Genomic DNA, 23,679 nt, shown 5'->3' with positions numbered 1-23,679 from the left:
ATTAGAATACTGATTAATGTGAGAAAATGAAGGAGAAGGAGTAGGAGTCGCCACATTTAATCCTTGAAATTTGCTAAGTAGATTTGTAAGTAAATTTGCTAAGTAGATTTGTAAGTAAATTTGCTGGATAGAGTGAGAAATGAGGAGGTGAGGAGGAGAACAGGGGTGAAAAAGGATTTGGGAGATAGGGTTGATGAAAGAATATTGGGATGGTTTGGACACATGGAAAGAATGAGTGAAGAAAGACTAGTAAAAGAGGTATGGAAGGCAGATGTGGAGGGAGTGAGCTGGAGGGGACGTCCTAGGATGAGGTGGATGGATGGGGTGAAGGGGGCTTTGGGGAGGAGGGGAGTGTCTGTTGAGGAAGGAAGGGAGAGGACGGAAGACAGAGGTGAGTGGAGAATGGTTGTATATGGATGATGTTGTGACTGCATGAGGAGGAATGGGCGGGGGGGTGGGGGGTGGGGTAGTATGTGTGAGTAAATTTTGACGCAGCCCGAAGGGATTTCTCCCCGTCCTCGCCTTATATGCAAAGGGGGACGGAGAGGGGGGGTCGCCGATTAAATGAAGCGGCCGTGCTGTGGATGTACTGTGTCTTGCGACACTGCTTCTGACCCAGGGCGGTGGGCAGGGTGCAGGGATGACCCGTCATCCAGGAGGTGCTCAGATGAGAGGAAGGGTGGGAGGGGTGTGGAGTGTATTTAGGGATGAAATGGGTGGGAGTGTTTTTATGCCTTTCCCTTTTTGGCTACCTCTCTTGGAAGGGGGAAAAAGCCTTGGTATATGTATGTATATATGAAAAGACATAAGAAAAAAAACAGAATTTTAATCCTTGAAATTTGCTAAGTATGAAAATACTTAAGAAAAAAGAATATTAATCCTTGAAATTTGCGAAGAATGTGGCTATGGAGCCTTGGTCCTCTTGTGGCTGAAAAAATGAAGGAGAAGGAGTAGGAGTCGCTACATTAGAATACTGATTAATGTGAGAAAATGAAGGAGAAGGAGTAGGAGTCGCCACATTTAATCCTTGAAATTTGCTAAGTATGAAAAGACATAAGAAAAAAACAGAATTTTAATCCTTGAAATTTGCTAAGTATGAAAATACTTAAGAAAAAAAAGAATATTAATCCTTGAAATTTGCGAAAAATGTGGCTATGGAGCCTTGGTCCTCTTGTGGCTGAGAAAATGAAGGAGTAGGAGTCGCTACATTAGAATACTGATTAATGTGAGAAAATGAAGGAGGAGTAGGAGTCGCCACATTAGAATACTGACTAATGTGATAAAATGATGGAGGAGGAGGAGTATGCACATTAGAATATTCATTAATTTGGCCAATTCTGGCCTTATACATGACGTCATTGACCACCCTCACCACTTCATGGGCCGTGTCAATTGGGAGATTGTTCATCTCTTTCGCCCAAGATCGGGAGTATAAATCAAACGTTGTTTCAGCTTTGTTAGTTTCGAGCCGCTTCTCCAGTAAATTGTAGACCCTATTTTGGACTGCCGATGCCGTCCTCTTCTTTTTCGAACTTGGGTCTTCAGCTGGTGAGCAGACGGGGGTCGATACCCTGCAGGACCCACTTGAAGACTCTTCCTCAACCTCCTGATCCTAAAAGAAAAAAAAATTATATATAGGTTTACATAAATATATTATGGAAGTACGAAACTAAGGGGGGGGGGCTAAATTTAGGTGGGTGAAAGGTTTATGTAGGTTATTGAAAGGTTTGTGAAATTTTCACTGTTTCTATTATGTTCTCATATGGATTTCAGTATAAATTGATATATTTTTAAAGAATACTTACAACTTGCTGAGATGAATCTTCTATAGTTGATGATCCTTTCTTTGGAATTTCTTGGTCCTTGAGAAATAGTAGTAACTCATAATACCAAAGTGATGGTACATAAGATTCCTCCGTTCCACTCCCAGATTTTTTTTAACTTTCTACTTTTTTGCACTCCTTCCTCCATACAGTTCTTAACGAGCCAATTTTTTTTTAACTACATCATTACACGTAGCTCCGGGGTTTACTTCCTTAAATTTTGAAACGAGTATTTCATAAGCATTGTTTTTCATCATTTCATTTGAGTATTCTTTACTTTTAACTTTCCATAGGCATGGATGTTGACAGTATATCTCAATAATCTCTCTTACGAAATCTTTATTGTACGCTTCCATTTTCTTACTTAGGCAGCACAACTATAGCTACAAACGCACGGTACGAAATTTTGGGCACAAGTGATAGATTTGGTTGTCCGCACCCATACACCACTCCAACCCCAACACAGACATGAAGCTCCGCCCACAAAATATCAGGAAAATCTGAACAACTCCAACTCCAACCACGACCTGCAAATCGGGGTTGCGATGTAGGTTGTTGGAGCCCATCCACGAGAAAATTTGGTCTGGGTTGGGGCTGGAAATCTGGGTTGGGGTTGAAAATCGTTGTCGTGAATGGGGCCCTATAGGCTTGAAGCAGATCGATCTTAAGGGCCCCATTCACGACAACGATTTTCAACCCCAACCCAGATTTCGAACATGGTCGGGGTTGGAGTTGTGGTTGGCGGCTTCGCCACTCACTGCAACAACCAATTGTCCAATTTTTCGCAGTTGATCCGCAGTTCTATTGTGATAAGATGTCTGATCTCGACTCTGACGATCTTTGTAATATTGCTGTTTTTTTAGAGGCAGATAGAAAGCGCAAAAAAAAAGTCAAAGTGGTGTAAGTCTTGGCTTCAAAAAAGAAACAAGCTATCCCATAATCAATTATTGGAGGAACTGAGACTAGAGCCTAAAGACTATATGAACTATTTAAGAATGGATGAATCCACATTTTTAGAACTTCTGTCCTTGGTAACACCAATCATAGAAAAACAGGATACGATGATGAGGAAGGCTATTACACCTCATGAACGTCTCGTATGTACATTACGATTCCTAGCAACAGGGAGGTCATATGAAGACCTCAAATTTTCTTCACTCATATCGCCCCAAGCACTAGGAAGAATAATTCCCGAGACCTGTGATGCAATTTATAAGGTTCTTAAGAAGGATTATATAAAGGTAAAGATTTATATTCGATGTTATTGACTAGATTATTAGAAGGTAATTTATTACCTTGGCTCACATACGATTTTTTTTCTTGCTTTAAGTACCTAAAATAGGTCTTTGTAAGTCAATTTGCAAGAATGCACTTTCCGTGTAACCTAACAACCTAACCTAACCTTCTTTATAGCTTAAAATATCCGAAATAATCCAGCAGAGCATTGTAAATAAAGTTTTCTTTTGACTTGTATATATAGTAAAATGGGCACACATGATCACAAAAATCAACCTTATGTGTTTCTTGTTTTACATTCTTCTATCAATAATAAAAATGTTTTAAAATTATTGAATAATAAAGTTTATAGGATCGACAAAATGCCTATAGGATCCATTTTCGGTGATTTGGGATAAATCTGGATGAATTAAATCATTTTAGCTTAAAGGTTAAAGCCTGTTTTAGGTCTAAGTAGCTCCGAATGTGCTCTTACTACCTTCAATGCTGAAAAAACCTGTTTTTGGTGTAATTTTGGACGAAAAAATGATATATTGCCTTTTTTTCAGCTTCCCAGGACTGAAGAGGAATGGAAGGCAATTAGCAATGAATTCGAACACAGATGGAACTTTGCAAACTGCTGTGGATCCCTAGATGGCAAGCACATATCAATCATTCCTCCAACTGGTTCTAGTTCATTCTACTGGAACTATAAAGGCTTTAATAGTATCGTATTATTAGGCCTTGCAAATGCAAGCTATGAATTTCTGATGTGCGATGTTGGGACCAATGGTCGTGTATCTGATGGCGGAGTGTTAGAAAATACCAAATTTGGTGAACGGCTTGCTGCTGGAAAACTTAATCTACCACAACCAAGTGCTCCAGCTAATAGCTCAAAAAGTCTACCTTATGTTTTCATTGGAGACGAGGCATTCGCTTTGAGGACAGATTTTCTCAAGCCTTTCGCTGCAAAGGAGCTAACACAAGAACGCCGTATTTTCAACTACAGATTATCCAGAGCACGGCGAGTAATCGAAAATGTTTTCGGCATAATGAGTTCGCGATTCGGAATCTTTTCAAAGCCAATAAATTTGAACATTAAGAGCATCGAAAAGGTTGTCCTAACTTGTTGCGTCTTGCATAACTACTTAAGACGCAAATGTTGCAGTACTTATCTCCCTCAAGAGGATCTAGATTGCGAATCCCAAGGCAGAACACCCCTTGAGGCCACCATGGTTGAGTTACAAAGAGGTCATACAAGAAATTCTTCACAAGATGCCAAAGAAGTGCGTAATCAATTTCTGTCCTATTTTCTAGGGGAAGGGGCTGTCCCTTGGCAAACAAATAGAATGTAGCTAATGTGCATATGCTTTCAATAAATAAATATAGCAACTTTAATTTTTTTTTTTCAAGCCTTTTAATCCTGCCTTTTGTAATAAGATTTTAAGAATGGAAAGTTTTGTCCTGTAATATATATTTTTTTAATAACTGCCCTGAAGATGAGTTTTAGTCATTCTTTTTCTTCAAATTGAACATGTTACCAGCCTATATGGCCTAAAATGGGCTAATTAGTGTTGCCCTAATTGCTATGATAACAATAATATTTGTCAACAGTGGGTCATACACTAATTGTGATGCTATTTATAGGAGGATATTAATAGATACAAAGGATATTAATAGACGTAAGCAAAAAATAGAATTTAAATCATTGACACTTGCTAAGTATGAAAATACTTAAGAAAAAAATATATTATTCCTTGAAATTTGCGAAGAATGTGGCTATGGAGCCTTGGTCCTCTTGTGGCTGAGAAAATGAAGGAGAAGGAATAGGAGTCGCTACATTAGAATACTGATTAATGTGAGAAAATGAAGGAAAAGGAGTAGGAGTCGCCACATTTAATCCTTGAAATTTGCTAAGTATGAAAATACTTAAGAAAAAAAAAATACTAATCCTTGAAATTTGTGAAGAATGTGGCTATGGAGCCTTGGTCCTCTTTTACCTGAGAAAATGAAGGAGAAGGAGTAGGAGTCGCTACATTAGAATACTGATTAATGTGAGAAAATGAAGGAGGAGTAGGAGTCGCCACATTAGAATACTGACTAATGTGATAACATGATGGAGGAGGAGGAGTATGCACATTAGAATATTCATTAATTTGGCCAATTCTGGCCTTATACATGACGTCGTTGACCACCCTCACCACTTCATGGGCCGTGTCAATTGGGAAATTGTTCATCTCTTTCGCCCAAGATCGGGCGTATAAATCATACATTGTTTCAGCTTTGTTAGTTTCGAGCCGCTTCTCCAGTAAATTGTAGACCCTATTTTGCACTGCCGATGCCGTCCTCTTCTTTTTCGAACTTGAGTCTTCAGCTGGTGAGCAGACGGGGGTCGATACCCTGCAGGACCCACTTGAAGACTCTTCCTCAACCTCCTGATCCTAAAAAAAAAAAAATAGGTTTACATAAATATATTATGGAAGTACGAAATTAGGGGGGGGCTAAATGTAGGTCGGTGAAAGGTTTATGTAGGTTATTGAAAGGTTTATGTGAATTTTTCACTGTTTCTATTATGTTCTCATATGGATTTCAGTATAAATTGAAATATTTTTAAAGAATACTTACAATTTGCTCAGATGAATCTTCTATAGTTGACGATCCTTTCTTTGGAATTTCTTGGTCCTTGAGAAATAGTAGTAACTCATAATACCAAAGTGATGGTACATAAGATTCCTCCGTTCCACTCCCAGATCTTTTTGAACTTTCTACTTTCTTGCACTCCTTCCTCCATACAGTTCTTAAGGAGCCTAGTTTTTTTTTTAAACATCTTCACGCGTAGCTGCAGGGTTTACTTTCTTAAATTTGGAAATGAGTATTTCATACGCATTGTTTTTCATCAGTTTATTTGAGTATTCTTTACTTTTCACTTTCCATAGGCATGGATGTTGATGGTATATCTCTATAATCTCGCTTATGAAATCTTTACTATACGTTTCCATTTTTTACTTAGGCAGCACAACTACAGCTACAAGCGCACGGTACGAGAATTTGGACACAAGTGATAGATTTGGTTGTCCGCACCCACCCACTACTCCAACCCCAACACAGACATGAAGCTCCGCCCACAAAATATCAGGAAAATCTAAACGACTCCAACTCCAACCACGACCTGCAAATCGGGGTTGCGATGTAGGTTGTTGGAGCCCATCCACGAGTAAATTTGGTCTGGGTTGGGGCTGGAAATCTGGGTTGGGGTTGAAAATCGTTGTCGTGAATGGGGCCACTTAGAGAAAATGTTTTGGCCATCGAGATGACATATCCTGGATGTGTGGCAGCGGGAATCTGTCCGTCACTGTCTTAGCGTTCAGTGCTCGGTAATCGCCTGTGATGCGCCACTCGTTTGGTGCTTTCTTGGCCACCATGTGCAGCGGAGAAGCCCAAGGAGAGTTGGAGCAACGGACGATGCCGGCTTGCAGTAGATCTTCGAACGCTGCACATGCGGCCTGTTCTTTATCTGGTGTCAAACGACGGGGGCGAGCAAAAACAGGTGCTGCACTGCCGGTGTCAATATAATGGCATACTGGCATGGTAGTGCAGGTGGATGAACGTGGTGCAACCAGGGCAAGGTGACTGGCGAGCAGCGGCTGCACAGGCGGAGGGAGCTGGCTGAAGTCATTTACTACCAGATTACTACAGATTGCTCACTGCTGACAGTGGTAGGGACACATAGCGACGTGGAAGTATCTCTGAGACATCTTCCGTGGCAATCAACTACCCGGCGAAAGTGACTGAGGAAGTTGTGACCCAGTAATGGCGAAACTGCGTCAGAAACGATGAAGGTCCAGTTGAATTTACGACGCAGTTTTTGGAGTACAATATCAAGCCTGACCTCACCATGCACTAACATAGGACGGCCGTTGGCTGCTGATATTCGGACGGAAGAGGGCTGTATCAGTTGGTTCACTAAGTTCTTCGGGATGGTGGAAACACCGGCACCGGTGTCGACGATGAAATCCACCCAGCTGTTCTGGATACGGGCTGCGACTTTGAGGAGTGGCAGGCCATATGGTGCAGCAACCATGACCTGCCGGTCTAGTTTTCCGGCGTCAATGGTTTGGAGCGCACAACTGGGGAGGGAGAAGAGCTTCTTGACGACGGCTGCATGCATAGATTATTTGGCTTGTTCGGCAGGTGCGAGCTGTAGTTCCAAAAATATATGGCCACGGCAGACTTTTGGTCGTTGGTCACTATAGAAGGGTTGTAGGCCAATGTGACGACTGGTGGCAGGCCGCGTGTGTTTTTGGCGCTCTTCTTGGCGGCGTGCAGGCTGTAAAAAAAAAAAAAAAAGTAGCAGCTGACATAGCGAGGCACTGTGACTGTGCTTGTGCTAGTGGCATCAGCTCGTCAGCCAGTTTCCCGAGTTGGTCCAGTGGTGTTTGTCGTTGTGCTGCCAGTACAGGGCCGATAGCTGAAGGTAATGCTTGGGTAAACTTGTGCCGGACGAAGTCTTCCGACACACCAGCTTTGCGGGCTTTGGACTGGAGTTCCAGAAGGTACGCTGATGGACGGCCCGTCATAGTAGTAGTCGCCGTTAAATCTTCGAAAAGCTCTGGCTTGGTTTGCTCGAACAGTTGGATGACGGCAGACTTCAGCTCTTCATATTTTTGCGATGTTATGATGGAAGGCGACAGTTAGCTGACGATTTCCGCCGGAAGTGCAGCAACGACGTGAAAAAATTTGGTCGTATCTTGGGTGACGCCTTGAAGGTGAAACTGAGCGTCCATTAGTGGTGGGCAGCTACCGGTAAAGTTACCGGTTTTATCGGTAACAGCCTTGACGGTAGCTTACCGGCAATAATTCTGCTACCGTTAAGGTTCCGTTAACCGATAAGCTATACCAAACACTCGTGGAGCGGTAAGCACGTCTCGGCTTGGTGGTACTGAGTGACGGTAGTGGTGGGCAGCTACCGGTAGTTACGGGTTTTATCGGTAACAACCTTGACGGTAGCTTACCAGCAAAAAATCTGCTACCGTTTAGGCTCCGTTAACCGATAAGCTATCCCATAATACTCAGAGAGCGGTAAGCACGTTTCGGCTTGGTGGTACTGAGTGACAGTACTGACGGCCCTACGTAGGATGAAAATTAACAGGAACGTATTCAACGTGCTAGATCGTCCTGCTCCCTTCTCGGCCCACAGATGCACAGTACGAAATGTACGTATTCGAATATGAAAATTAACAGACGTGCTAGATCGTTTTGTTCGCATCTCGGCCCGCAGAGGTTCAGTGCAAAATGTACGTACAGTATTCGATTAGTCTGCCTATGTGATCTAGAAATGAAGAGGTGGTCAAACTACTCGAAAACTTTTCAGTCTGCCTGGTTAAAGGATCCCCTGTTTAAAAAATGGTTAGCGGAAGTGAAAGAGGATGGAAATAAGGCACGTTGTAAAGTTTGTAGAACGGACATGAAAGCTCACAGAACGGGGAGATTGGAGAGACACTGTTTCCACACTTATCAGATCTTCATATTTAACTTTATATTTAATGTTTATTAATATATGCATATTTACATAAATGTACGCAGTTGCTCATGAAAGACACCATCTGCATGTTACAATCTATTTGTACTGTACTTGTATTGGAGTTAATCACAAACAAGTTCACAAATACACTTATCAGACACGCACGAGTGATGACTGACAAGGATATATATATAAGCTATGGGTTGGGAACTTGGGGCAGGGAATACAGTATACCACAACAGACTCACGGAAAGCAGAGACAAGAATAAGCGGGCAGAGACGATCAAAGATTCTGGTGGATTAACACTGTGCCCATTGAAGTGGCCTCTACGACGCAAGGTAACGTGTTATTCAAAAATCATATTTTGTTAGTGATACGCATGTAATTATTATTCGCGTAGTCTTAAGTAACTAATATTTGCGAGCCTTACCATTGGTGGAGGTGGCGCGCGCTGGCGATTCCGGTGGGCATGTATCCAAATGGATACACAGAATAAAAAATTAAAATAAAATATATGCGTGTGTTTTTTGTCCATTTAAAGGTACTATAACATAAATATAGGGATCGTAGAGTCCTGCTAATACAAAATTAACGTAATTCCAATATAAAAAATGACAACTATGAACAATTTAAAAAAACTTTGACAGAAATTCAAAGGGTTGAGATTATGTGTTCATGAGCCTAATATAAGAGGAACTTGGTAAAAAAAAAACATTATGAAAATGACCTACATATGTCAATTCATCTCACACAAAACCTTTAAAACCTCAATTGTACAAAAAGACTTTGTCCTGACTAAATGAAAAATGGGTGATTTTGGAAATGAATTTTTGTGTAATGTGTAAAAATGATGCATGTAATTATTTTTCTTTTATGAAATTGTGTTTCTATGTGAAAAATATATTCTTTGTATGAAATTGCACTTACATAGAGACGGAAGTGGAGTGTGAGAGGGGGAGGGGGGATTGGTGCGTAGGCCTATGCACTGAGGGAGAGGAGGTAATGCTGTGACCTTACACGCACCCCCTCCCACGAGAGTTGGAGTAACGACTCGGAGCGCAGGATTTTTATAGTGACGTTACAAAACTTGAGTTGTGACTACACACCATAGTAGGATGAAATTTGTTTAGATTTAAGTCATAAAGGCGACTCGAACTTGGGACGTCACTACTACCTCACGAGTCTTTTACCGGTAAATTACCGGTAATTCCGGTAACGGCATTGTTGTTTACCGGTAATTCCGGTATTGAAATTAGCGGTATTTGCCCAGCACTAGCGTCCATGATGGTGAACCATCCATCCACAGTATTGTGCATGAATGCAGGGGGCTTGATTGCAACCCGGTGCACCATATTGCCGGATGCAGGCATTTGGTCGGGCGGGTTCACCTGTTCGTCGGTCTTCATGTTCTCCATCTACGTGTTCCTCACTCCGGGTCACCACTGTGGTGGGAGTCAGGGATAAGGAGAAATGACTAAGCAGTTCGGGTTATGCAGCGGTACTGACTTCTTCACAGAGACTGTCTGTCACCTGTTTTTATCTTTAAGGCTATCGACATATAATGAGGTCATTAAGCCTGGTGTGAACCTGCGATCCCTTTTAATCTACCATTATAATTTCCACAATAGTCCTGTAGTGCGCAAATAAAATACTACTTTGTCAATAAGTAAGCGGTCGTCGGTCAAAAATATTTGTAGTGCTTAGTTGAATTTTTTTTTAAGTTTGCAGTGTTGTATAAGCGCTTGGCGCTGTGTGTTGTATCTTGAGCAGTGTATGAGTGTGTCTTATGGATAGTATAGTGTTGCAGGTGTTGCATTGGGAAGGAAATACGCCGTTTATGTATGGGTTTAGGTGGGTGAGGCGGGTCGAGTTCATCCTCAGTCTTGCTATGGCGATTTCCTCCTGTCTGTTGTTTCTGTATGATGTCGACCAATCTGTTATGTGTTCCTTTTGTTTGTGCGAGATGTCAAGGTTGTTCCACTGGAGTTGCCAGTGGGTGTGTAATTGTTTCCTTAGTATAGAATTGAATGTCCCTATGTCCAGGGGTATGTCTGTAATAGAGTCTTTTTCTAAGGCAGATTTGGCTAAGGTGTCCGCTTTCTCATTCCCGAAGATCCCAATGTGGCTGGGAACCCAAGAGAGAGTAATGGACTTGTTAGTTATCGACAATGTGCAAATGATTTTGCCCAAGAGAAAGTTCTCCATATGGTTACCTGATTTAATTGATTGAAGTGCGCTTAACAAATCTGTGAATATGACGAAATTACTATGTGTGTCAGATTGAGCATATTCTATGGCTTGGTATATACCAAAGAGTTCGGCAATATATATGCTCGTATGGTCCGGCAATCTGAACATCATCCGGGTTTTGTTGTTGTATAACCCTGTCCCAGTTTTGGAGCCATCAGTGTACAGTGCCCTGTGGTCATTGTACTTATTGATGGTCTCCAGGGTCTTCTGTCTTAGTTCTTCTGTGGAAGATTTTTTTTCTTGAGGTCTTGGTGGATGTTGACCTTGAGGGCGATGTTTTTCCACGGTGGTAAGTGGGTGGCTTCCATCTGTTCTATTGACCACAGTGGCACTGAATACTGCTCACACAAGGATCGGATCCTGATGGAAAGGGGATTTAGGCTGGAGTTGGTGAAGTGCTCGTGCTGGTTGATTGTTTCCTTGCAGGGATGTCGAGGGATACGGAGCACTTTGGCGACGTATCGGAGTGCAAGGAGTTCGCGCCTGTAGTGGAGGGGGGGGTACATTTGCTTCAACTTCCAGCCTCTCGATCCTTGTGCAGCGTAATGCTCCAAGTGCTATTCTTAGGCCTTTGTTTTGGATGATGTTCAGGGGTTGTAACGTGGTTGGTGTTGCCGAACCATAAATCTGACACCCATAGTCTAGTTTAGATCTAATCAGGGACTTATAAATCATTAGCAGGGATTTCCTATCTGCTCCCCAATTTGTGCCCGTTAGTTTACGAAGCAAAGTAATTCTCTTGTTGCACACATCAACTAGATATTTTACACGGGCCTTCCAGTTTAGCCTGGAGTCCAGTTTCAGGCCAAGGAAAAAGGTTGAGTTTTGTACTGGAATGGGATTACCATGTAATTGCATATTTATTTCTGCCTGGGCTCTGCATGAAAATACAATTACTGTTGACTTCAATTCCGAAAACTTAAATCCCCATTTGTCAGATCAGTCCTGGAGTGAGTCCAGGGCCAGTTGTACGCGAGAGCCGGAAAACTTGGCGTTCGGTGAGGAATGCCAGATTCCGACGTCGTCAGCGTATAATGAGTATTTAAGGTTCCGAGGTGGAGCGGGTAGAATATCGTTTATGAGTAACATAAATAAAGTGGGACTTAACACACTTCCCTGTGGTACGCCATTTTCTTGTGTGCGTACTGTTGAATAGTAATTTTGATTTTTAACTGAAAAAGTACGTTCTTTTAATTTTTTTCTAATGAAAATAGGGAGATTCCCTCTAAGGCCAAGTGCATAGAGTTTTTCGAGGATACCACGTCGCCATGCCATGTCGTAGGCTCTTTCTAAATCTAAAAAGCAAGCAACAAGGTATTCTTTCCTCTCGAAAGAGGAGAGGATATCTTGTTCTAAGTTGACCAAATGGTCAAGACTACTTCTATTTTTCCTGAAACCACATTGGGCAGGAACTATTAAATTTTGAGACTCTAGGATGAATTTTAATCTGTTATTGGCCATACGTTCCAATACTTTGCATAAGCAGTTGGTAAGTGCTATAGGGCGATAAGAGGAAGGATTCTTTGGGTCCTTCCCCCTTTTGAGAATAGGTATGACATGCACATGTCTCCATGTTTTTGGGAATTCTTGACTAATCCAAATTGCGTTGTATATTTCTAGTAATTTTTTCAGTGAAATTGAATTCAAATGTTGCAGCATCTCATACCTAATCCCATCTGGGCCAGCAGAGGTTCCTCTACACGAGCTTAAGGCTTGTTCAAGCTCGTGTAGTTGGAAGGGGGTGTTATAATCGTGGTATGTCTGTGTATGGAAGATCAGTGGTTCTGCTTCCCGTCTTTGTTTATGTTGTAAAAAGGTTGGAGAATAGTTATTCGTGTTGCTTGTTTGCGTAAATGTGTCTGCGATTGTGTTTCCGATGTCCATGGGAGCATCTACAAACGTGTTTCCAATGGTCAGGGTCTTAATGTTGGGGGTATATTTGCTGTCGATTTTTCGAACGGCTGACCAGATTTGTGATAGAGGAGTGTTTATGTTTATTGTGGAGATGTAATCATGCCAAGACTTTCGTTTGGCATGTTTTATTGTTCTGCGGGCCTCTGCTTGCGTCTTTTTAAAAGTAATAATATTTGGTGCAATGGGGTTATTTTTAAAAGTTCGGTAAGCCCTATTCCGCTTGCAAAGTGCTTTTCTGCAGTCTGATGTCCACCAAGGAACTCTATGCTTGTGAAATACCGAGGTTTTTGGTATATGCTTAATAGCTGAATTCAAAATAGAGTTTGATAAATTTAATATTTTGTCATCCCTGTGATGTTGACGTTGGTGGTTGTGCGATACATTTCCCAGATGGCTTTTGTGATGTTAAATTTGGGACAGGGAGGGGGTGGGTTGTCTCCGTAGGCTGGAGTAGCCGTAGCGTGGTCACCCCCTATTTTTAATATTACTGGAAAATGATCGCTGAGCATGGTGTCGTCATGCGTATTCCATTGTGTGTTGTCAGACAACGCAGGAGATGATATGGATAAATCTATACATGAAAATGAACCCCTAGTATTGTCTACTCGAGTGGGACTGCCAGTGTTTAGGAGGACAAGGTTGTTAGTGTTGAGCACTTCTTCCATCTGCTCCCCTCGTGGAGAGGTTTTGTTGCTACCCCACATACGATGGTGGGAGTTGAAATCTCCCACTATCAGTTTGTGGTGGGGTAGTTGTTCTATTAACCCGTTTAATTCCTCTAGTGGGAAACGAGGGTCGGGAGGTAGGTAAAGGGAGCAGATGGTCACGAGTTTATGCAGCTTCGTTTTTATAGCGACTGCTTCCAAGGTGGTGGCCAGTGGTAATTCCACTTGGGGAATAGTGTAGTTCTTAAGTTTGAACTCAACACTGGGCTTAAGATGAGTTTCTTGTAGACATATAACTGAGGGGTTGTTGAGTGAGTTAAAAATTATTAAGTCATTTAATTTACTTCTAACACCTCGGCAATTCCACTGGATTATTATTATTATTATTTTTTATTTATTTATTTTTTTTTTCTGCTTCGGTTTCTTCCTTTCTTGGCCTTAGTGGGAGAGGTGTGTTTAGCCCCGGATGAACGGTCTGGGCTAGCAATAGGACTTAAAAGTCGTTTTTGGGAAACGGAGATCTCCATATTGACATCCTCTACCGTACGTGTGGGCACACGTTTGGAAGGCTCTGGGATGGCCGGGGAAGGAAGGTGCGAGTGAGTTTGCCTGTTAGTTTGGCAGTGTTCTTTGTCCTTGGAGTGCTTGCTCTCAGTTTGCGTTTCAATGGTTCTGTAAGTTTTCTTTACTGCCGAAGCATAGGAAGTTGCTCCGGAGGTACTAGTTGGGGTAACTAGTCTTTCCATCACACGCTTCGTAAAAGGATATGCCACAAGTTGCTTTTTCCGTACAAATTTGTTTTTCTATATTAAAAGTGGGACAGTCTCGGGAGGTGGATGCATGGTTGTTATTGGAGGGACAGTTAACACATTGAAACACCTTAGCAGAGCAAGCATCCATAGGATGTTCGCCTGCACACTTACCGCATGTGACTGATTGTTTGCTGCAGAATTTGGCAAGGTGACCATATTTGAAGCATTTGTTGCAGCGTAAAGGGTTAGGAACATATGGTCGTGTTGGGACATGAATGTATATAATTTTGACGTGGTCAGGGAGGGTTGTTGAATTGAAAGTCAGAATTATGAGGGGAGTGTTCATTCGCGTGTTCCTTTCTCGGTCCAGTCGTGTTATAAATTTTACATCTAATATTCCTTCAGATTTCATCTCATCGAGGATGTCACATTCTTCCATGGTCATCAAATCTCTGCAGTGGATTACTCCTCTGCAGGAGTTGAGTGACCTAGGGAGGGATGCAACAACATCGAAGGAATGAAACTTCCTGGCCTTGAGAAGATCGCGTGTAGCTTTCCCAGAGTTGGTGGTAACTTGGAGGTCTCCGCTTCTAAGTTTTTTAACTTGGCTAATATCATTGGTAAATTGAGAAAGACATTTCTTAAGCATAAATGGATTGAGGTCAGCTAATCGGGTTTGGTCGGAATGTAGAAAAACATGTCTAGCCTTGTCCGGGTCGATATTAGGGTCGTCAGGGGAAGTCTTCCTAGTTTGCAGGGATGGAGTTGAGGACTCCATCCTGCGCGTTGGGGTGGGGGGACGAGCCCCCTGGTACACAGAAAAATGTGCTCAGCAGAGCAAAAGAATATAATATAACGGGGGTCACACAGTTTCCTTTGGCGACTGGTGACAGCCGCGTAGTAGGACCACTGTGTGCCCAGTGGGTACGGGGTCTATACTACTTCTAAACTACGACAGAATGTTTCTAGATTTCGCCGGGCCGGACGACGAAGTCTCACGAGCCAACAAGGGCTCGTGCGGATCCCGGAGAGCTACGGAGATATGGAAATGGCGAATAGGAAAAAGTGCTGGGAAATGCCCAGAAGTGGGTGGCAGTGTAACTGCCAAGGCAAAGCTATCCAACGTAAAGTTGGATTACGATTACAGGTCAACTCTAGAGAGTAGCTCTAGCGAGATTGACTGTGCTCGTGTGAGTATCATCTGTCTGCTGCCAAGGGCTGCCGACGTCTGATGTACTGTCACCTGCACTTATTAGCTGTATTTATAGGTAACATAGCAGAGCATTGTGGGAACTTTGCCAACGTGAACCAATCAGGAGTCAGGTATAATGTGTAACAATTAGATAACAGATTGACAAACAGACATGGGGAAAATATTATAAGTATAAATTCTAAAAATATTAATTACAAGTGTGTGAAATGTTATGAAATTAAACAGAAGCGAAGATATGATGATTTCCATCCGATCACAGCGACACGGGCCAAAACAAACATAGCAACGGGTACACACATTTTCAATATTTAACACAATATCACACTTGTACATGAGTAAACAGGAGTTTTTAATAACACATCAATTTATGGAACAAACTTCGTAGGTATGCAAGTGCCATTTCTACAGAATTTGCGTCATGCGGTATTTTCCTTTCGTATGTAACTTCGTATCCTGCATTTGCCGCAGGACGCCACATAGTAAAGGGGGGTACTGACTGTTAATGTTATACATGTCCAGGACATGGACCATACTGATGAAATATTGTAATGATCGTGACCCATAGGAGCCCCTTTCACTTCCTTTTGCTACAATTTATTTTTTATTTTTTTCTAGGTCCCAAGTGTCTCCATTTTCTCAATTTAAGTTTTATTTCTTTCTTACTTGGGACACTTATGATATCAGCGATGCCTTTCTCTGTTCCTTGTTTAGCTAAATCATCAGCTACAACATTCAGATATATTCCACAATGTGATGGTATCCATACAAAAGTTGTATTGATTTTAATGGATTTCGTGCCCTTGATTAGTTATGTACACTTTAAAACAAAGCTGTCACCGTCAAGGAATTTTGAATTAAATCCAAGTAATGCACTCTATCTGCAAATATAATGATTTTTCTCTGTTGAACATTAGTTTTAAACTTTCATGTATTGCGTGTAATTCTGTAGTGGTGCTGGAGCTTATACCTTCTATTCTGTGGGAGGTTATGCAGATATATGGGATAGGAGGAAAGCTTCTAGGAGCTGTCAAGAGTTTTTATGAGAGTAGTAGAGCTTGTGTCAGGATTAGAAATGGAGAGAGTGAGTGGTTCGAGGTAAAGGTGGGACTTTGTCAAGGATGCATTATGTCGCCCTGGCTGTTCAACTTATACATGGATGGGGTAGTGGGTCAGGGATTGGAGATGGTTAAAGAAAATGGAGAAAAGTGGGAGGTGAGCCAGCTGTTGTTTGCTGACGACACTGCACTTGTGGCAGGATCGGAGGAGGGACTGAGGAAGTTGGTGACAGAGTTTGGGAGAGTATGTGATAGAAGAAAGCTAAAGATAAATGTGGGTAAAAGTAAGGTGATGAGATGTACAAGGGGTGAAAGTGGCAGTAGACTGGAAGTGAGCATTAAGGGAGAGGGACTGGAGGAAGTGGATAGTTTTAGATACTTGGGTGCAAATGTGGCAGGAAAAGGTGGAGTGAAGGTGGAGGTAGAATGTAGATTGAGAGAAGCAAGTAAATGCCTTGGTGGATTGAAGAGTGTTATGAGGAATAGACATTTGGGAATGTATGCTAAGAGGAGACTGTATGAAGGAGTGATTGTGCCAACAGCACTGTATGGGGCAAAACATGGAACATAAGAGAGGAAGAGAGAAGGAGTTTGAATGTGTTCGAGATGAGGTGTCTGAGAAGTATGATGGGGGTTACTAGGCTAGATAGAGTGAGAAATGAGGAGGTGAGGAGAAGAATGGAGGTGGAAAGGGAGTTGGGAGATAGGGTTAATGAGAGAGTATTAGGATGGTTTGGACACATGGAAAGAATGAGTGAAGAAAGACTAGTAAAAGAGGTATGGAAGGCAGATGTGGAGGGAGTGAACATGAGAGGACGCCCTAGGATGAGATGGATGGATGGGGTGAAGGGGGCTATGGGGAAGAGAGGAATGTCTGTTGAGGAAGGACAGAAGAGGACAGAAGACAGAGGTGAATGGAGAATGGTTGTATATGGATGATGTGATGCATGAGGTGGAATGGGTGGGGGATGGGGGGTGAGGTAGTATGTGTGAGCAAAATTTGACGCAGCCCAAAGGGATTTCTCCCCGTCTTCTCCTTTTATGCCTGGGGGGATGGAGAGGGGGGGTCGCCGATTTAATGAAGTGGCCTTGCTGTGGATGTGCTGTGTCTTGCAACACTGCTTCTGACCCAGGGCAGTGGACAAGGTGCAGGGATGACTCGTCATCCAGGAGGTGCTAAGATGAGAAGGAGGGTGGAGGGGTGTGTAGTGTATTCAGGGATGGAATGGGTGGGAATGATTTTATGCCTTTTCCTTTTTGGCTTCCTCCCTTGTAAGGGGGAAAAAGCCTTGGTATATGTATGTATTCTTTTGGAATATCGCTCTTCATTACTTTTTCACAATACCACATCCAGCCTTTTCACTGACAATAAACCCCATCAATTTTAACAATCCTACATTTAACCTGTACAAATTGCTCATCATCCAAATAAACTGGAAAATTGAAAATTATAACGTGTAGTTTTTTCGGTTGTCTGGAACCACCATTTTTGTATATTTCAAATGTTCCAATGCACAACTGTCTTTAACTGTGATGCATGGTCTATTCTTCCCTTCCTTAAAAAACACTTCAAGTTGGGATGTCTTTTGAATAATCTTAAGGTCCACTTCATTTTCTTTTCCAGGTTTAGTTCTACCTTACCTTTGTCTACCTTTGTCCGATTTCATCTTGACCGATTCAGCTAATGTGGACGTCCGCTGTACTCAGACAGCTCCTCCTCTCTGAGTCACATGTCAGTGATTGGAGGGAGTTCTTATTGGAGCTGGTGTATCCCGGTGTAGGTGGTTGGTCCATAATTGTGGCCAGCCACTTATCCAGTTTGTTTTTGAAACTCTCTGGTGAAGTGCCTGTCTAGTTTTGCAATTTCTGTAGGACAGAGTTGAAGAGGCATGCCCCAATATAGGTGAAGCTGTGGTGTACTATGTTCTTCACCCTTTGTGATGTCCCCTCAGTTCTCCTCACATAGCACAGGCGACCTCTTCTTGGGTGGTAGTTCACCTTCAGGCCCACATTTGGTACCAGATGCTCCAGAATCTTCCAGACGTATATTATTATGTATCTTTCGCGTCTTCGCTGGAGAGAGTAGAGTCCCAGCTGTTGCAGTCTTTCCCAGTAGTTGTACTGTTGCAATCCCTCAATTTTATTTGTAAAAGTACCCTCGACAGCTTCCAGCTTGATTATGTCTCCTGTCTTGAAGGGAGACCAGAGTTGGCAACAGTACTCAAGTTTTGGGAGTACTAATGCTTTCCAGAGCGTCAGCATACATGTTTTGTTTCTAGTCTGGAATGTCCGGAGTATCCAGCCTGAGAGTTTCCTGGCGGTGTCAGAGATATCATTGATGTGGTGAGAGAAAGTCATGTCGCTGCTCATATGTACCCCAAGGTCTTTGACGTGGGCTTTCCCTGCTATGATTTGAGAGTCGACTTTGTAGTTGGTCGAGCTTTTCAATTCTTGTACGGGGCCATATTGTAGCAGCTCAAATTTATCTCCGTTCAGTGTCATATTGTTATTTTTTGCCCAGGTTAATATCCTGCTTAGGTCTTCCTGTAGTAGCGTTGCATCTTCCTCTGTCTGGATCTCCATGGCTATCCTGGTGTCATCAGCAAAGGACGTAGCATGAGAGTGTTGTAGGTCTTTGTCGATGTCCTCTATAGTCACCAAAAATAGCAGTGGGCCCAAGACAGAGCCCTGAGGAACGCCACTTATTACGTTACTGGGCTTAGATAGCATTCCCTTGACAGTTACTTGTTGTAATCGGTTTGAGAGGAAACTGTGTAGCCACTTTCCTAGTTTCCCGCAGATGCCGTGTTTTCTCAGTTTGTGGAGATCAATACCATGGTCTACCTTGTCAAAGGCTTTAGCGAAGTCCAGGTAGATTACATCGGTATTACTGCCTTGTTGAATGTTCTCTGGTACAGTTTCATAGTGTAGTAACAACTGATCGAAGCAGGAGCGACCCTTCCTAAAACCATGTTGGCCATCGTTGAAGGCATTTATGGATTCCATGTAGGTTACCATTTTGTTACGTATAATTTTCCCAATAATTTTGATGAGGTGAGATGTTAGTGTTACAGGTCTGTAGTTTTTAGCAAGGCCTTTACTACCTCCTTTGTGGATGGGTGTTACAATTCCCAGCTTTAGGGCAGGTGGTATGGTACCAGAACTCAGAGATTTGGACCACAGTAGCTGGAGAGGCTTTGCCAGTTCTTCTTTACAGTTTTTAAGTAATAGAGAACGGAAGCTGTCTGGTCCTGCCGCTGAATTTGGCCTTGTGCTGTCAATGGCTTTGATTATGTCCCCGGTCGCCACCACTATGCTTGATAGGAAGGTTGTTCCAGTTCTAGATTCTCCGAAGAATTCATCAGGATCTGTTACCTTTTTGTTTCCGTCTGGACGGCTGTATACATTATTGTATTGTTCACTGATGATATCCGCCATTTTTGTGGGGTCGTTTTCTAGTTCGCCATTTCCTTTCATTAGGGGGCCTATTGGTGAGAAACTTTTCAGCTTCTTTTTGGCATAAGAGAAGAAGAAATTTGTGTTTGTCTTGATTTTAGAGACTGCCTGCAGTTCCTCTCTTTTCTTCTGTTCATCGTGTGATTGGAGCAGTTTTAGTTCTACTGATTTGATTTCCTCCTCTATCTTTTCCGCCTTTCTCTTGCATGTTGTTTTCCTGAGATTTTTCCGTAGACCTGTTCTTCTCCTCATTAGGATTCTTCTGTCTCTCGGAATTTCTTGCTTCCTTGTTTTTTTGCACTTCTCGGGGACGTAGTTTTTGCATACCTCATAAGCTTTTTTAAGCAGGACATTAAGTATTTGGCTCTCGTTCTTGTTATGGAAGGCATGTTCCCAGTCTACCTGGCTCAGTTCATATTTTATTTGATGCCAGTTTATATTTGGGTTGTAGAAGTTTAGATCATGCATACCGGTAGCTTCGTTGTTGTGTGCAGTTTCTCTCGCAGTACCGGTATTTGTTTGATCTTTTCTTGGCAGAGAGATTAGGCCTTTGATTATTTTGTGATCTGATAGTGCAGATTTAGATGTCTCATATGAGTGCATAATATTGTGGTTGTTGCTCAGGATGAGGTCCAAAATATTTTTTCCTCTTGTTGGTTTTCTTATGAATTGCGTCAAGTAGTAGTGGTCTATGACTGCAAGAAAATCTTCCGCTCGTCTCCTGTTGTCAGCAGTTCCTCCATTAATTGTAGATGACTCCCAGCTGATCTGAGGGAAATTTAAGTCTCCCATAATGAGGACTTCAGTCAATGGGTTTGGTAGTTCATCTAATATTATTCTTAGGTTTGTTGTTACCTCCCTAAATTTTTCACTCGTTGTATTTGGGGGGCGATATACATTAATTAAGATTAAATTTGCCTTTTCAAGATATAAAGCAATCATTTCTGTTGTGTTGTTGGAGAGAAACCAGCACTTTTGTGTCATGAGCCACTTCATTTTTTACGTAAATAGCTACTCCTCCATGGCTTCTCCCTCTCCGGTCTGCTCTGAAAATGGTATACCCTTGCAAGTTGACTTCTGTGTCTTTTATTTCATCCTTCAGGTGTGTTTCAGTAAGCGCTAGAAAGGATATTTTTTCTAGACGTGCCATTTCCTGCAGCATAGGGACCTTATTTTGATTGCATCTTGGATATAGGCCTTGGATGTTTCCTGTGTAGAAGGCTGTAGGGAAATATAGTTTGGTCTTCTTTCACCGTTCCATTGTTCTTGCCACTTATGTTGTGCGTTCTCATCCTGATATGCTGGTGTTGTTCACTGTTTCTTACCCATGTCACTGTTCTGTTGATGACCGAATGATTTTATTCACTTAGATCAGTGGTTTCCAAAGTTTTTCAGTTTGTTTCCCAGTTTACCTTACCACATTAAGCATGTTACCCCTTTTACAAAATATGTAAACATTGATACATATGGCTAAATTAAAACACCTGAAATATTTTCATTTATTTATTGTATTTGATCATTGTGCATCTCTAATGACTATTGCCAAAGATGTCTAGAGCATCAGTGGGATCGGTGGTATTGCATGCTTGAAGCTAATTGAGGAATTCTTGGCTTCTTGATTTCCAGAATTATTAACTTTTTTTCACTTCTCCATCACAGAAATAAATAAATACCCCGGGGGGTAATTTGCCCCCAGTTTGGGAACCCCTTAGAGGGAGTGTTGATACTAATGTTGAAATGTATTTTGAGGATCGGCTCGTAATTTTTCTCTTTCTGGCTACTTTATTCAGTAATGAAATTGCCCCGTTTTGTTATTAAAGAAAAATGAAAATTCTTTGACGGCGTAGTCGGTTCACTAGCGTTTCTATCGCTGGGAAAACTATTATTTTGATTAAAGTTGAGGGTCTGTGAGATTATGAGAGAAAGTGGGAAGAAGAGTTCCGTCGGCAAAGAAAACGTAAAGGTAAAATGGGTAGACTTTAATTTAAGAATAATGAAAAAATTATCCAGAACTTTTTTAAGTGTGAAACTGTGGCACAAATGGCTGAAAGCCTTTTATATAGAACAGTACACAGGGGAAATAGACTAATAAAGAGGAATAGGTGTACAAAGGGAAGAACAAGAATTTTCAGGCAAATTCGTTTGAGTATAAATGACTTGGGTTATCTTTTATATATGATTGATATAATATCTCATAATACAATTTGATGTATTGTAATGTTATATAGTATCATTGAACAAAATTAGGTTGGAAGGAAAGTAATGTATTTTTTTTTTTTAACCATATCTATTTGATTATTAATTTTGGCAATAGTTTCCCTCATTTTCAATGACATCTCTCCAACGTTTCACCAGGTTATTAATGCCTTTAAAAAAATCTGGGTTTTGATGAGAAGAACAGATCTATGTCATTTTTTAGTTGGTCATCATTTTCATAAATCTTATTACTTAAGTGATGCTGCAAAGACCTAAAAACATGGAAATCCGATGGAAAGAGATCAGGAAAATAGGGTGGGTGTGGTCAAACTTTTCAATTGAAACTTATAATTTTTTTTGGGTGATTCCTGCTGTGTGTGGTCTAGCATTATCATGCTGAAGCACAACACCTTTCCTGTTGAGCAGTGCTGGTCTTTTATTCGATAAGGCAGCTCTTAGATCTTCAAGTTGTGAGCAGTATTTTTCAGCTGTGACTGTTTGGTTGTGATTTAATAGCTCATAGTGAACCAGTCCTCTCATATCCCACCATAAACAAAGCATGATCTTCCTTGGGTGTAATCCTTGCTTTGGAACTGGCATTGGACTTTGATTTTTACTCAACCACTGTCTTTTGCGTTGGGTATTGTTATAAAGAACCCATTTCTCATCCCCAGTGATGATTCTTTCCAAAAATGGATGTCTAGAGTTTCTTGAAAGCAATGATGTGCAGATTGTCAATCTTTGGTTGCGTTGGTTATCAGTCAAATCATGTGACACTACTGTCCCAGTTTCGAGACCTTTCCTAGTCTACGAAGGCTTGAAATTATGCTTGTGTGAGTTATATTGAACATTTGAACCAATTCTCTACTTGTAGACTTTGAGTTGGCCTCTACTGCACCTTTAAGGGCTTCTTGATCAATTGACTTTGGTCTTCCTGAACGAGGGGAATCTTTGATATCAAAGTTTCCTGAAGAAAACTTTATGAACCACCGTTGGCATGTTCGAACATTCAAAACCTTGTCATAGGCAGAACAAATGTTTCTTGTAGCTTGTGCTGCCGATGTGCTTTTCTTGTATTCATAGAGCATACAGTGCCTTAAGTGCTCTTCATTGATCATCCATTTCCTGTGGGTTGAAACAATTAAATTTGTTTATATTTAATAATAATTATTCTGAAATAATTTAAAACATATTAGAACACACATTTAATGTAAATTAACAATTGATTGGCTCTTAGGAGGATTCTAAAGTAATTATTTGAAAAAACGACATTACTGTCTTTCCAACATATTTTACGATTCTCCAAACGTCCTCACCTTTGCGACATATTTCGAGAAGTTGAATGACGAACTAAGAAAAGTTAAATCTGTACGAATATTAGACACATTGTTGAATTGTAGACTAAATTCCCGTCAACTCGGAGCATCACGCATCAGCGACTTCATGCAGTAGTGGTGTTGAAAACTTGACACTAGCGTTCAAACGGGCTGCATCACTGCGAATACCCTTGCGCTTATGTACACACATTTGAATTGCCAACTTACTTGTTGAAGGTTTTCAGTAGTTTCTGCATCTAAACTGGAAGTTGAGGCACGTATGATTTCTCCTTCAGCAAGGA

General features: G+C 41.6%; 1 protein-coding gene across 1 annotated transcript; it reads right to left on the bottom strand.

The window, feature by feature from the left end:
- Positions 1-22,837: 22,837 nt before the first annotated feature.
- On the bottom strand, positions 22,838-23,634 carry LOC143022860 (histone-lysine N-methyltransferase SETMAR-like). Its single transcript, XM_076181244.1, has 2 exons — positions 23,606-23,634; positions 22,838-23,186 (listed from the first exon to the last, which is right to left on the bottom strand). Exons 1-2 carry the CDS (start codon positions 23,632-23,634, stop codon positions 22,838-22,840), a joined length of 378 nt encoding a protein of 125 aa, XP_076037359.1.
- Between the last annotated feature and the right edge of the window lie 45 nt (positions 23,635-23,679).

The sequence above is a fragment of the Oratosquilla oratoria genome, unplaced genomic scaffold, assembly GCF_046742065.1.
Source record: "Oratosquilla oratoria isolate Oo_2021 unplaced genomic scaffold, ASM4674206v1 SCAFFOLD208, whole genome shotgun sequence".
Taxonomy (NCBI): Eukaryota; Metazoa; Arthropoda; class Malacostraca; order Stomatopoda; family Squillidae; genus Oratosquilla; species Oratosquilla oratoria.
This window is presented reverse-complemented; position numbering and strand designations above follow the sequence as displayed.